Source organism: Anopheles moucheti, chromosome 2 (assembly GCF_943734755.1).
Source record: "Anopheles moucheti chromosome 2, idAnoMoucSN_F20_07, whole genome shotgun sequence".
NCBI lineage: Eukaryota > Metazoa > Arthropoda > Insecta > Diptera > Culicidae > Anopheles > Anopheles moucheti.
The window spans coordinates 11,776,644-11,790,890 of record NC_069140.1 but is presented as its reverse complement, the minus strand read 5'-3'; the positions used below and the strand labels follow the sequence as shown (position 1 = coordinate 11,790,890).

At 44.9% G+C, this 14,247-nt stretch overlaps 2 protein-coding genes across 13 annotated transcripts in view; one reads left to right on the top strand and one right to left on the bottom strand.

Moving 5' to 3' along the window:
• The first annotated feature begins 710 nt into the window (after positions 1 to 710).
• LOC128299063 (uncharacterized) lies at positions 711 to 5,658 on the top strand. Its single transcript, XM_053034910.1, is given in 9 exon segments — positions 711 to 749; positions 2,001 to 2,025; positions 2,909 to 3,030; positions 3,032 to 3,238; positions 3,241 to 3,271; positions 3,274 to 3,396; positions 3,480 to 4,325; positions 4,411 to 5,244; positions 5,318 to 5,658. Coding segments are annotated over 9 exon segments (2,568 nt in total).
• A 1,428-nt stretch (positions 5,659 to 7,086) lies between these two features.
• LOC128296821 (glutamate-gated chloride channel) overlaps positions 7,087 to 14,247 on the bottom strand; it is a 52,234-nt gene continuing 45,073 nt past the window's right edge. For 9 of the 12 annotated variants that reach the window (XM_053032313.1, XM_053032320.1, XM_053032316.1 and 6 more), the window contains exon 10: positions 7,087 to 11,437. In XM_053032313.1, coding sequence (XP_052888273.1) covers positions 11,317 to 11,437 — 121 coding nt within the window. In that variant the 3' untranslated portion in view covers positions 7,087 to 11,316. Of the gene's footprint in view, positions 11,438 to 13,365; positions 13,399 to 14,247 lie in introns of all 12 variants that reach the window. The other 3 variants (XM_053032311.1, XM_053032310.1, XM_053032309.1) reach the window with 1 other exon arrangement.

The following is a 14,247-nucleotide window of genomic DNA, read 5'->3' as shown; positions in this document are numbered from 1 at the left end:
ATCATAAACACTCTCAATCGTCTTGATGACTACCTTCAACATCACCCGAGGAAGGCATTTTGTCACCTGGTACCAAAAACATTAGATTCACCATTAAGACTGCCGTTACTTTCACTCTCCTGACGCCTTTCGCTAGAAGACACCATTCTGCTCTGCACGTTCTTTTTGGTGGCAGAAGGAAATCTAACGATCTCGTGCCATGGTGTCATTCGGATCGGTTGAACGGGTTCGACGGAAGAACCGGTTTTCGACGGCTGATGACCTAACGGAAGATTTAATGGATGCTGTAGCAGCGACAGGTAGACTGGCACATTTGGAAGGCAGCGTTCCGGAGGGCAAGAGAACGATTTTACTTTCCTCTTCGTTTGAACAATCTTCTACGGCGTGAAGAATGCGTGCATTCGTTTCAACAGATTAATGATGAGCGCTTATTTGATGGGTTTGAGAGTCTTTAAAGCTCCATCTAGAGTTCTTTACGGGACCATGGATAATGAGCATCGAAGTATTCGTTGCTGTACCAATTTTCCAGATTATAATCGATATTTGGATTAGTCTTACCGTAACTTGATGACGGTATGCGATATATACGGAACGGTCAAGAATTTCCGTCTGAACAAAAACCCCTCCTTAATCTTCCCAATGTTGGTAAACCATAACAACTGAGCCACACCGAACCATTTCACCCAACACGCGTAATTATAAATTACGGAATGAGACAATTTAACGAAACAAAGGCGAATCAGTTTGAGGTGAGTTTGGGTTTGAAAATGGAAAGAACCGTCCTGGTGTGAAATCGGAAACCGAAACCGAAACGAAATCGTAACGCACGGAACCAAACGCCAGTCACAAAATGATTCATAATTCACTTTCACTGCCGCGCTGCCGAGATCTCAGTTGGCGGGCGAACGCGTCATCTGACGTTTGTGGAGCGTTTGTTTTTCCTTCTTCGGCGGTTGAGTCTATGCGTAATCGGTATGATTCAAGCTTTACTTTGTACTACGTTCGCTATGAACTTAGCAGGCGCTGTGGTTTTTGGGGAAATAACAAAAAACCACACACACACACATAACCTTTCTCACCTCTTCCACGCCGGTATCGCACGTTTCTGTCCCACGTGCGAAAGGTAATGCAAGAAGTAATTTCTTTTCGCTCCACTTTACCACTATACTTCGGCAAACCCTTTTCGCCTCGAAGCCGTGGCTGTGTGCGCCGTGGTTCAGGGCACAAATGTAACGCTCGCTTAAAATTCGGATGTTCGGGTTTTTGTAAGCAAATTCCATCTTTACACCCTTGCTACAATTTAAAGCACGTCCAACGTTTTCCGCACACTCGCCCACACGGGCGGAAAGAAACGGTTGGTGTGTGTGTGTTTGAGAGAGCATTCCGTACAGTTCATTCGGTTCGGGGTTTCCTGCTTTCTACTTGCCGGGTCGCACCAACGCTCCCTACGTGCGCCATTTATTGTGTATTATTTGCTTCACTCGCCCAACGTGCAGAACAACGCCACGCCGCGGTGCAGTGGAAGCGGTATAATAATAATTTAACATTTTATCCATTACCCGGGTTGGGTGGATTGTGTTTTGTTGCTGTTGTTGCTGGCCGAGATGGAAGAGTGTTACAAGAGCTTTACAAGAAGTTTCCGAGTCTGCGGACCGTGCACCGCTGAGCAATTGCATTGCAGTTGTCCCGTAAACACATGTTTACTACTGTACTAAGCGTACACTGACAAGCGGTTGAAAACGAAAGTGGTAACATAGCTTCAGTATGATTACTTTCGCAATTTATTGTGCGCTACTGCTTCCGGTGTGTTTTGGAGTGTTTTAGGGTATTAGCATAATATATGAATATTAAATTTATTTCAATACACAGTTTTAAGCAAGAAATTGAATAATAGTTGAAATACTCGTAAGGATTGTTTTGGTGTGTAAGATCTCTATCTCTCTCCCTCTCTCTCTCTATTTTGGCATAACAACCCACTATGTCATTCATATGCTTACTAGAATTATCTTACCACGCAGCCGGAAGGTAAGTCCTTTCACGGAGGATTGGTCCGGATGGGGTTTTGGTCCGGTCCGTTCGTGTGAAGACCGGCCCCGCTACACTCATGCCACCGGGCCACCCCTAAATATGATCGTTTGAATATGCTAAAATAGTGTGATCTTTAAGAGAAATAACATATTTAGCTCAATTCTCACTAATCTAAAGTTTAATACTAAACTTCCTGATGTTCTTTGATGGATGTTATTTATAAGACACAACCAACACTTCGAAACCTCCCAAAAAAAGCCAAAAAGCAAGTACATTGTTTCCCTATAACTGATCGTTATTAGGAGTTCTGGTCTTTATACTCTGCGCAATGATTATTGAAGATACCTTAGTTACTATTATAGTGCAGTCATCCTTGAAGTAAACCTCGTTTATTGGCAACAAGTCTTGAACACTGGTTGAAACTTTCAGCGATGTGAGTATGATTGTAGAAAGCTTAGGAAGTAGAAGTCCTTGATGTAATAAGCTAAGACGATCAAGGATCTTATAAAACACTTTAGAGAATCTTAAAATTATGATTTTTCTATGAGTTATCGGCACTCAAGGAAGGACACTACGTGAATAAGAAACACTGCTGGCAATTCGTTTGTTTGTTTATACTATTCCATATGTCACGTATTATCTGTCATTCGGTTAGTGTGTAATCGGCTACTAGATTTCCTAGCAAAACCTTCACCGTTGCCTTGTGTGAATATCAATTGCGCCGGTACGACTACGCGTGAGGACTTCATTGAAACGTCCGTCCCTTACCGGACATTTGCCTTGGCGCGGTTGCGGTAGTTATTACGTGACACCCCCGTCTAGGCCCTCAAAAAATGGACCACACGTTGCGTAACGTACCATTTATCACATGTGGCAAAAGCAACAAACAAACAAACAAACAAAAAAGAGCGAAGTGCAAACGTGCTACGGTGGGATAAGGTGCAACACACGCGAACATATTCCCTAGTTCCGGATGCCCTGCAGCCATTTAAAATTGGCCACCAAACAGCAAAACCGTCCGGTCGGAAGATGGATTGGGCTGTTGGATGAATGGGTGGTGTGGTGTGGTTTGAAGCGCAGAAGAAAGTGGCCTAAATTCGCGAAACCGGTTTTAGCCAGGGGTGGCTTCGATTACTTAATGCCGTTTGTGTGTTGCGGAAACGGGGAATGTAGGTGTGCTGGGTCTGTTTTTTTTCTTCTCTTCTTCGCATCACACAAGCTCATAATCATTCCATCTTCGTTACCGTTTATGCGTTACAGTGTTACTGGCGACAACATTACTCCTGTCACACACCCTGGTGAGGGGCGATAGTTCGAGCGGCGCCAACAGAAGATCCAGCCCGGCCCTGATCGATTCCGGCATTCGAGGTAAGCAGCAGTTTGTTTGTTTGCTCTCCAAACCAAATGGTGTATGAATAATGTGCATGTTGGGTTTTTACTCTGTCTGGCAGCTGGGTCACGATTGCCGGTAGTTCCTGTGACTGGATCGAAGGTTACCAAGCTACGTCCGGTTGGCAAACAGCGACCCGCTGTGGAGGACGACGACGATGACGACGATGACGACGATGATGATGATTACTTTGACTTTGGGCTGGAAGATGATGACGACGACGATGATGATGAGGAGGAGGAAGAAGAAGAGGAAGAGGATGACGAGGAGGAGGTAGAACCGCCTGTCAAACCGGAGCTTCCGGTGGTGGAAACGAGCACGACACGTGCAAGATTGCTGTCCGATGCGGCCTTCACGAAGCTGTCCGAGACGCTCGGCGCACTGAATACGGTCGGGCGGTACATCGTGAACATTACCAAGGGACAGGAAGCCAGCGCCATCACGCAGGTTGATCCTGGCACGAAGGAAACCGTCCCGGAAGCGTTGCTTACCCTCACGAAAACGATGCTCGGCCAAAACATAACCAAAACAATCGAACCACTCATCAAGCGTGGCGGTTTCGGTGGTAATGGGGGAGAGTCCGAAACCGTCGGTGCGGTCACTTCCGGTCCGCTAGTGGTCCTGTCCACCGGTACGTTGGAACCAACCGTTGCCTCATCTACCGTGGCATCACTTGCGGCTGTTGCGCAGCGAAAGGAAGACAACGAGCTAACGCTCGGTGGAGCGATCGACAGCAAGATCGCACCGGTCCCCGTACCGGCCGGAAGTGTCGCGACCGAGCAAAAGAAGAAGAAGAAAAAGAAGAAGAAGAACAAGGTAAAGCGAAAGGATCCGGCACACCAGGAGATGCGGTTAACTACGACGACCACAAGCACCACGACGCGCAGACCGGATCCGGCCCCGAGCAGTAAGTGGGACAAGTTGCTCATTGCCCCGAATTCGTCATTGAAGGTCTTTGAAGTCTAAATCTTCGTTTTTTTTTGTTCTTGTAGACAAAATCGTAGAGTCAACGAAGGACATCGAGAATCGGTGCCGCACACCAGATGGACGCCCCGGACGGTGTGAAGACCTGAGCACGTGTCCAGGGTTGCTGCTGGATCTGAGTCATCTGCGGGAATCGCTCTGCTTCAAGAGTCTCTTTGTGCCGGGTGTGTGTTGCCCGATCACTACCACCAGTACGGTGCTGACAACACCGCGACCACCACCCCGGCCACAGCAAACCGGATCGGGTTCGCTAGTACTCAGCCCCGTTGCGAAACCATCGACGACGACCAGTACGACGACAACGACCACGAAACGGCCACTCGTGCCAGTGTACACGGTGTCTCCGGCCGACAGTGGGGCGGTTCTGTCGGCCACCCTCAAACCGATCGACAACATTGTCGATCCGGACGATTGCGGGCAGCAGGAGTACTCGTCCGGCAGGATCGTGGGTGGAATAGAGGCCCCTACCGGGCAGTGGCCATGGATGGCGGCCATCTTTCTCCACGGCACGAAGCGCACCGAGTTCTGGTGCGGTGGTTCGCTGATCGGCACGAAGTACATCCTGACGGCGGCCCATTGTACGCGCGATTCCCGCCAGAGGCCGTTCGCGGCGCGCCAGTTTACCGTGCGGCTGGGCGATATCGATCTGTCCACGGACGGGGAACCGTCGGCACCGGTTACGTACAAGGTGACGGAGGTGCGGGCCCATCCACGGTTTTCGCGCGTCGGCTTCTACAACGACATTGCGCTGCTCGTGCTGGACAAACCGGTTCGTAAGTCGAAGTACGTCATACCGGTGTGTCTACCGGGGCCGAATCTACCGTCCAAGGAGCGGCTGGCAGGTAGGTTTTGCGGGGAGGGGTGATCAGACCGGGGTAACATTCTAATCTCGCTCTTTGCCATCCCTTACGCCAGGTCGGCGGGCAACAGTCGTCGGTTGGGGCACCACGTACTACGGTGGTAAGGAATCCACCAAGCAGCAGCAGGCGACCCTACCGGTTTGGCGCAACGAGGATTGCAACCGGGCGTACTTCCAACCGATCACGGACAACTTCGTGTGTGCCGGATTTTCCGAGGGTGGTGTCGACGCGTGCCAGGGTGATTCTGGTGGACCGCTGATGATGCTGGTCGAGGCCCGCTGGACCCAGGTCGGTGTCGTATCGTTCGGGAACAAGTGCGGCGAACCGGGCTACCCGGGTGTCTACACGCGCATCAGCGAGTACATGGAGTGGATCAGGGAAAATACGAAGAAGTAAGCAGTGCTGGGAAGAAATGGCCATAATCCTCCCCTCCCCCCCCTTTTCCCCCCACCCTACAAGGCAGTGTGATAGGCGTAACGGATTCAGAATTTCGGATCCGAAAAAAAGAAAAATCCTAGTGATGTAGCGAAACGAAACAAAAACTCAAACACATGCGTTGTGTTTTCGGTTTTTTGTATATAATTTATTTCTGTTTAATCCGCCCATCCGTCCGTCTCCGTGGTTTTTTTTTTCTTCTTCCTCTACTTCTCGCTATCCCACTCCCAACCGCGTTCCGCGCTCCACTATTATCGATAATCAATTAGTGTTAGCCTTTTTTTCTGTTGCGTGTGTGTTTTTTCTTCTTCTTGTTTGTTTATCCTAATTTATAAACTAACTTATACGAGACTATGCATCGCGCGCTGGTGTGTGTGTGTGTGAGAGAGAGATTCCGTACATTCCTCCTGTTCGTGTTTAATTGATAACGCTGAACGGAACTGTTCGATAAAGCTACCCGAAAAGTTGATGCATAACCAGTTGAAAGATAACAATAATAATAACAAGCTACAACACGCTTTAGGCGTAGTAACGAAGTGGAACTGTAAGGATAAGGATATGGAAAGTGCGTGACGTGATAGTAGAGGGACTCAGATGTCCTAATGCAGTAAGCGCTGCTCGCACAGGTGAACAGAAACGAAGAGAGCGATCGGTAGAAAAATCAATTAAGAGTAAGAGCATGCGAGAAACAAATGAAAAAATACACTTAAACAATCACTTCCATTCCGGTGTTTCATTGTTGTTTTTTTACATGTTTTCCCCATGTTGTTTTTTAAGCATTTTCCCAACTCCCCCCCCATGCACTATACAAACAATATAGCTTCCTGTTCTAGCTCACGCCTGTTTCATCCTACGTAATTGTTATCCCATTTCCGTACCATTTTCCATTTTCCTCGCGTCATCTCAGCGAAACAAAAAAGAAAAACCAAAATATTTTCTCTCTCACTCTCTCTCTCTCTCTCGCTCGCTCATTCTCTGTGGCTGCTGCGGTACACATGTTGTGTTGCTTCTCGTCGGCGAAACGTGCATTTAAGTAACTACTACTTATCGATAGACAATCGCAGACCCCTTCATCCACGCAGTATGCCACGGCATTAAATCAGTGGACCTATGTCAGGACTTATATCTCGCGCTTTTTTTTTTGTGTTTTGCTTTGATTTTAGATCTAGTTTTATTTATTTTTGGCGCTCCCATACACATCCGCACACGGGGCGGGGTTGTTTTGTTTTTTTTTGTTTGTTTGTTTGTTTGTTTGTTTGTTTTGTAACATGAAACGTTCAAAGATTCGACACTAGTATATTTTACACAAGTATATTACGGTTTTTTTTTTGTTTTGCCTACTACACGATTTTTCTCCCCCGACTTGCTGATATCTTTTAATCGGCCGCGTGTGTGTTTTGCTCTTGCCAGCGAGAAAGGTTTGCTGGGAGATTGTTTTTTTTCTGTTTTGTTTTTTTTTTAAAGTGTAATATCGTTAGTTCGCTTCTAGGCTTCGTAATGGACAACATCTTGCATGATGGTATTTCAGTGGAGATCTCTCGCCCGGAGACCTTTTCGCCCGTGTAAAGTGGCAACAGTGGCAGAACAGATTGGAAGATGCCAATTGTGTGTGTGTGTGTGGGTAACGGCTCGTCGTACGTCTTTAATATAATTAGCTGCTATCGGTAGATTCTGCTTCATAATTTCGGTTTCGGACGAACCAACCCAGCTAGGCCGTGAGTGGTTCTCGGTGTAATGGGATTCGCCTCCGGTACGAATAACATGTTCGTTAAAATCTTGTGTTGTTTGTTTATTTTTTTTTTTCATTTTAATGCACAGCACCACAGTTACAAGGGTTTTTTTTCCTTCTACTTTCTTCTTCTATCCGTCACCCCACTTAACACCAACACGTCACGTAGGAAAATCTACAGCTTTTATGTTTATAGACAGATTGTTTTGACACCGTTTTTTTGTCATATTTACGTAGATAAGATTTTCACTTTGATTGTTTATTACACACGATTAGCGATACAACAGTTTTGTTTGCCATGTGGGCCGTAGCTCTTCCGTGCACACTGTTTGCTCTTACAGAGTCACTACCTGCTTGCTGTTTCCGTTCGCTAGTTGTGATACAGTGTGCTGTGCGCGGGAACAGCGGCATATAAACCGTATGCGTATAAACACACCTCACAACACATTTTCAAACAAAATATCGCCTTCATGCCGGACAGGGTGAGCTTTCGTTTCGCTTTGCTTGTCTAAAATCCGATGAGCCGGCCAAGAAACGGAAGGAAAGGCCACATTCACCGTACAACGGCCGCACACGTGCGCTCGCACGCGTGCATGAAATCTTTCATTATGAAATGGAAATATTTCAGTCCGGGGCGGGCGGAACCCTACAACGGTCGCCACGGCAACGGCAAAATATAACCACAACCCGATTCGAACTGTACAGCTTAGTGTTTGGGAAATTCGATTTGTTTTCGCTTCGCAAACCGTTCGCGGTTCGCTCATCGAAGCGACGAATTTCGACGAATCTGTGTTTGAAATGTTGCAAACCTATAGCACGACACAAATTAAAAGAAACATTCTATCGTTTAAACATTCCGAGAAACGAATAAACTACCAGCTTGTGTATCGATTCTCCCCGAGACGCCTTGCAAACGCTCAGAAATTCCGATCCGACTCCGGAACCCGGATGTCCGTGACCCCCAAAATGGTGGATTTAGTTTTGTTTGTTATGTGGAAAATGTTCAACAAACAAAAGAATAGAAAACAGACACCTCAACCTAACTGGCGCATGAAGAAGATTATTTCTAGTTCCAACTCTCGCGTACTTTCCGTACTTCCCAACCTTTCCATTCTCACCGTTTCCGTTCTCCTTCACACCCAGGCCGGATCGCGCCAGGATTCGTCCCTAGAGCGTTTTGATCTAGAAAATACGTTTAAAATTTCATATAAAAACACTTGCAACCACATAACGCAGCTCCTCGAATGGCTGGGATCTAGATTTTGCTTAAAGTTTTCCTCCCTTCTCTTTCTAGCAAAGTTTTCTTGTTGTTGCTGGGTACTTAGAAAAAAACACTACAGAGAACAGTTTTCAGTTTTGGTTGTTTTTTGTTTGTTTTTTTTTTGTTTGTTTTTGATTCAGTAATGCTTTAACACGCCATTCAACTAGCTGTTCCATTTATGCTTCGGTACGATTCTTGCTTCCACTATCCTCCAACCATGTTCGCGTCAGCTTTGTATGTCTACCTTGGTTTTGTTTTTTTTCCACTTTCACTTTCTGCGTCTATTTTATCCTCTAAATGCTCACACACATTCATTTTCCGTTCATTTTCCATTCGCATACGCACACATTCGCACAATTAGCACAGTAAAGTATACATACTCTACCATTTAATAACATCTAAAATAATCTTCGTTCGATTTGTTTGACATGTCTTTCGCTTACTATACTAAATTTTATCCCCTATGTGACCGTGTGTGTGTTTTATGTCTTGCTCGTGCCGATGTTTTTTGTGTAGCTGTTTTTTTTGTCAGTTATGCTTTTGGGATAGATTTTTTTCTTTTTCTGTGATTCATTTTGTTGCTTATAATTTACACACGATCTTTTACGTTTATCAGTTAGCAATCTGTTTAGCGGTGATGATAGAATCTCGATTTTACTTAATGTTGTGCTTTCGTGCCAACAAATAGCTATGACCCTGTAATTTTTTTAAAGAGTTTCCCCCTTGTTTTAATTTAATCCACTACATTAAACTTCTCTTCTGTCTAGTGTTACCTCGTGTTTCACTTGCTTCTGTGTGTGTGGGTGTGTTGTTGTTGTTGTGTTTTTTTGCCTAGTGCCTTTATACGTTTAAGAAAACTGGTGAACTATTTATTCTTCCTGCTTCGCGAATAGTTTATACGATTGTTTGCATTGTGTTATTTTGTGTGGCGACTCCTTCCATGCGCGCTGGCATTAGTAATATGCGTATTTAAATTGAGTGTTTGTGTGTTTTTGTTTTGTTTTGGATATAGCTTATGAAAGAACATTGTTTTCTTTTGCTTGTTTTCGCACATAGAGTTTTTTTACATTTTTATGCGCTTTTTTCTCAGTACAAAAATACCAAACCATTGGTTTTGCCATACACTTTTGCACGCTTAACAGCACGTACTAGTGTTGGACTGCGTCCTGAAACGCATCTACAGTGAACTTACTGTGGTATATTGGTAGTTTTACTATTTTTTGTGGGTTTTGTTTTGCTAAGCGCAAAAATTAACGAAGAATGCCACAAAAAGGGGAAAAAGAAGAGAAAAAAACAAAAGCACGCACATATGTTGTATTTCGCATTTCAGTTCTTAGAACAGTTCGATAGAACAAAAGAAAAGAAAACATTTCTTGGTGCAAAGTGCAATTTTCGAACAAGATTTTCTTTATGAACGAACGAATGAATGAAGACAGAAACGGGATTCAATGGTAGGCAAAGATCGAACCTCGTCCATGTAGGTATGTGTGTATGTATGTCCCGGTCCGCATTCACAACCGCAAATGTTTTAACAACTATGGCACTAGCTTAATGAGATCGGGACGTACACTGAGTGTGGGTGAGTATGCTATGCGTATATCTCTGTGTGTGATTAAAGTGCGTGTACAGTACCTTCCTTCTTTGTCCGTGAAATACTAATAGAAAACTGGGGGTTGATGTTGAGCTTACCCGAATCAAAAGATAAACTAATTCAAGCTAAAGGCACTATCTGTCCAAACTACCGAAGAAACCGAGCAAATTGGCAGCATTGGGTATATGGTAGGTGTGCGTGTTACTGCTGTGACTGGGCAGGACACTGTGTTATCGTGTCTGCAGTTGAAATTATCCCAATAAGATGAAGAAAAGGAGCGCAATAATCCACCCAATGCAAGTTGTTCACTACATAAAAGTAATCCGCCCGAAAGTATGCAACTCGCATAACATAACTATCTTTTTGTGGTAAATTAGAACCTGTTTGAAGAATATGATTTCACCATTCCCTATGTGTTCTGTATGGTATTGGGGTACTGTACTGTAGTCTAACTAAACCTGATCAACAAACAGCTCACCAGAAGAATTGGCAACTAGAAGTGTTGCTTACTGCTGTGCAGTTGAAACTGTATTTTGGCTAGGCGGTAATTGTTCTATTTCTCTCCGGTAGGTGATTTTCTGCTATAACTGAACTATGCGCTACATATTAACAGGCATGCTTGATCTGTTGCTGTTGTTTTTTGTGGATACTGATATACTGAGCTTATTCTGCGGTGCTGATGTGAAACTGTGCGTAACATTTGTCGCCATGCGTATTTACGGCACGAACGTAGACTGTATGTGCATTTATGACTGTTGCTTGAGCGATTGACTGGTATGTGTGTTGCCTGGGGCGACCGTTTATGCTACACCGCCAGCAAACCGTGGGCAAGTAAGCGTTGGCTGCGCGCTGTCAACCTTGCATTTTGGTTGTTCTGCATTCGGTGTCATCTCACACCCGTTCAGCTGGGGAGGGGTGTACGGAGCCGGGGGTTTGCTGGAACCGATCACTTTAGAGGGAGGGTGGACATGGTTGTGCTACTCTGCTACGTGGGGTGTCTACGTGCTAACATTAGTACGGGGTTGCAGCTGTACGCGCTTAGTCCTCCTCCTCTTCGCGGAAGAGATAGGTGCTCCAGTAGACCAGGTTGAACAGGGCAAACACCAGCGGGAACGTTATCCGGGAGATAACGTCGATGCGCTTCGAGCGCGAGCATTGTCTACATGCCGGCGCGTTGTCATGGTCGTAGGCAGAAAGGACACGGCGGGTAGGGGACAAGGAGAGAGAAACATTTCGATTAGCAGGGGTTGATTATGGCATGCACGGTGCGCACGTGCGCTTGTACGCGAGCTACAGGGTGATCACGATCGATCAACTAACTGGACTATAGATTGATCATCACGCCACAAACGAAAACGTATGCAGACAAGACAAAAGGTAAGTATCTAAAGAATGTATTTATTCGAGCTAATTCAAATGAGCATGATGATGTTTCATTCGATGCATACAAAAGTAAAACTAAAGGAAAACTGTGAGTAAGAGAAACGTATGCAAGAAGAGTAGGAAACAATCAGCTCAGTACGGTGATGTTAAGGAATTCGCTTTGGTTTGCCTATTCGGTACTGATGGGTTTGGAACCGATCCGTTCGATCACTAAACGGATCGGACCAAGTGAAATGAAGGATTTAGTAATTGTTTTTTTTTTGTTTGTTTGCTGTTGTTTTTTTTGTGGAAGGTTGGGCTAAACTAACGAAATAGAAGACTAAAATTAGGAGCGCATCAAGAAATGAACGAGAGTGTGTGGCTTGATCTGGCATGTTGGAGGTGTCGGTGTGTTGCAATGAGCGTGTATGAATGAGCATTCCCGGTTCCGGCGATTCCGGATATGTGAGCATCGAGGCAATCTATGGATACATTTGCTGCAGACGACCGGGAAACCTACATATTCTTGCAATGTTATCGCGAAGGACGAAACCGTCCTGGACGACATGAAATGGGATGAATATTTACAGCAAAATGTGTTGCTCAGTAGTTTGTTCCGGGGGATGTTTTAAGCGCAATGTGGGTTGTTAGTATTGCCTCTTTAATACAGAGACATTATATAGATCGTCCGAATTTCGCATGAGAATGTACACGCCGTTGAATGGCACCGTTGTATGAGGCAAGGATACGCATCGAATCGGAAAGCGGTCGAGCATGTGACCGAAGCTAAAGGGTGGTTCTACTTCGTTACAAAACTAAACCAAACCAAGCTTCTACAACTCACAAACACAAACGCAACGGGTCCGTTTTTGTAGTGCTAGGATAGGTTGTTAAAACGGAATAGATTTTTTTATCGGCTGCAATATGCGGTGTGGTGTGGATGATGCATACTATCTAATTAGCATTTGAACAATGATGAACCTTCTGTAGACAGTTTTGATAAAAACAACACCGAGCACGGTTATATCGAGTTGAATTTGGAATGGAAATTTTGAGCTAGACGTTATGCACTAAAACATACACGCGTGCAACATTGCACTGCAAAATTAGCACCGATACGCCTTTTAGTTGAATAAAACGCCGCAAGGTATGCAATGCACTCGAAAACTCTCCAAAGCCCCTAAAAGTATGCAATGTAATGTTTTTTTTTATATTTGTTCAACGAATGACTCGTTTGTTGAAAGATTCGGGGTATAAACTTGTGTGAATGTGTATCGCCGCAGTAATTACGTCATTAAAAATATTCCGCCAAGTCTTGATTGCATACTTTCAGGCGCTCTAGAAACGTCCCAGCAGACGGTTACTTCGTGCGTGTACAAAATTCCTCGTCGTGCTAGTTTTTTGTACCAAAACTGTCACCGAAGAGGCTGCTCAGCGAGATGTATGTGAAAAGCAGCATCAGAGCATGAATGACGCAACACGACGGTTAGTTTTGTAATAGAAGGATGAACAGAACGACCGAAAACCGGGCAGGGTTTTCAGCGGAGCATGAAATACGTAACAAAACAAACAGCAGTTCGGGTAGCAAAAGAGTTGCACAAAACAAGGAAAACAAAGTAAAGATAGGGTTAACAATAGTGTACGAGAGTTGCTTGATGGTAGTAATTAAAGGCGATAGTAGTAAAAGGCGGAAATTAGTAAAGTGGTAGTAGTAAAAGTAATTACCCTCGTCCCAGACACGGCACCTTTTTGAAGGGGCTTTAAGGTAGTCGGGTGTTCGGGATGAAGTTATTCGATTCAATTGGTTTGTGTGTGAAGATTTGGTATTGTTTGCAATACATGGAAGAATAAACAGATGACATTACATATTTTTCGCACGTACACACGTACACGTTGCAATGCGGGAGCTACTTAATTCCTGACAGCGATACGCGACTGGCACGAATCGTATCGCCACCGGGATCCGATAGTGAGATAAGATCTTTGATTTATGCTTTTTTTTTGTTCTTCGTTTGACGACAGTTACTCAAGATCACGACAGGCAAGATTTACTAAGGGGCAAGGACACAGGGGCTCGTAGTGTGACAAAAACGAGAAAAGCAGAAAGAGAGACACTGTGTCAAGCGGGTTCCTGCTGTCACGGGTGTTTTGTAGACTCATTGTGACTATATTCTGTGTGTTTCGGTGAATGTAAGTAGCTGTTTGTGCCAGTGTGTCTGTGGGTAAATGAAAATTGCACAAAACCAATCGACTAAAACAACGGACAGAAGAGAAAGTAGAGAAAACAGAAACACAACCACACTGTGTAACCGTGTAAAGGAACGGAACGGAACGGAAAAAAGAATACGGAAACGAAAATACGCTTAAAAACTTTGGCTCAGTCGAAACGATCCTTCCAGTTACGTTTCGGGTATATTTCGCTATCTGGATGATGTCAGTGACGTGCGTGCGCCATGTTTGGAAGGGTTTTCAAAAACGGAGTTTTTGACAAGAGACAAAGAGAGCGAGGAAGAAAGACAGACAGAGAAAGAGAGAGAGCAAGAGAGAAGGAGAGCGACAGAGCAATAGGGCACACGTACGGTGTTGGATTGGTGTGGAGTAAGGCGC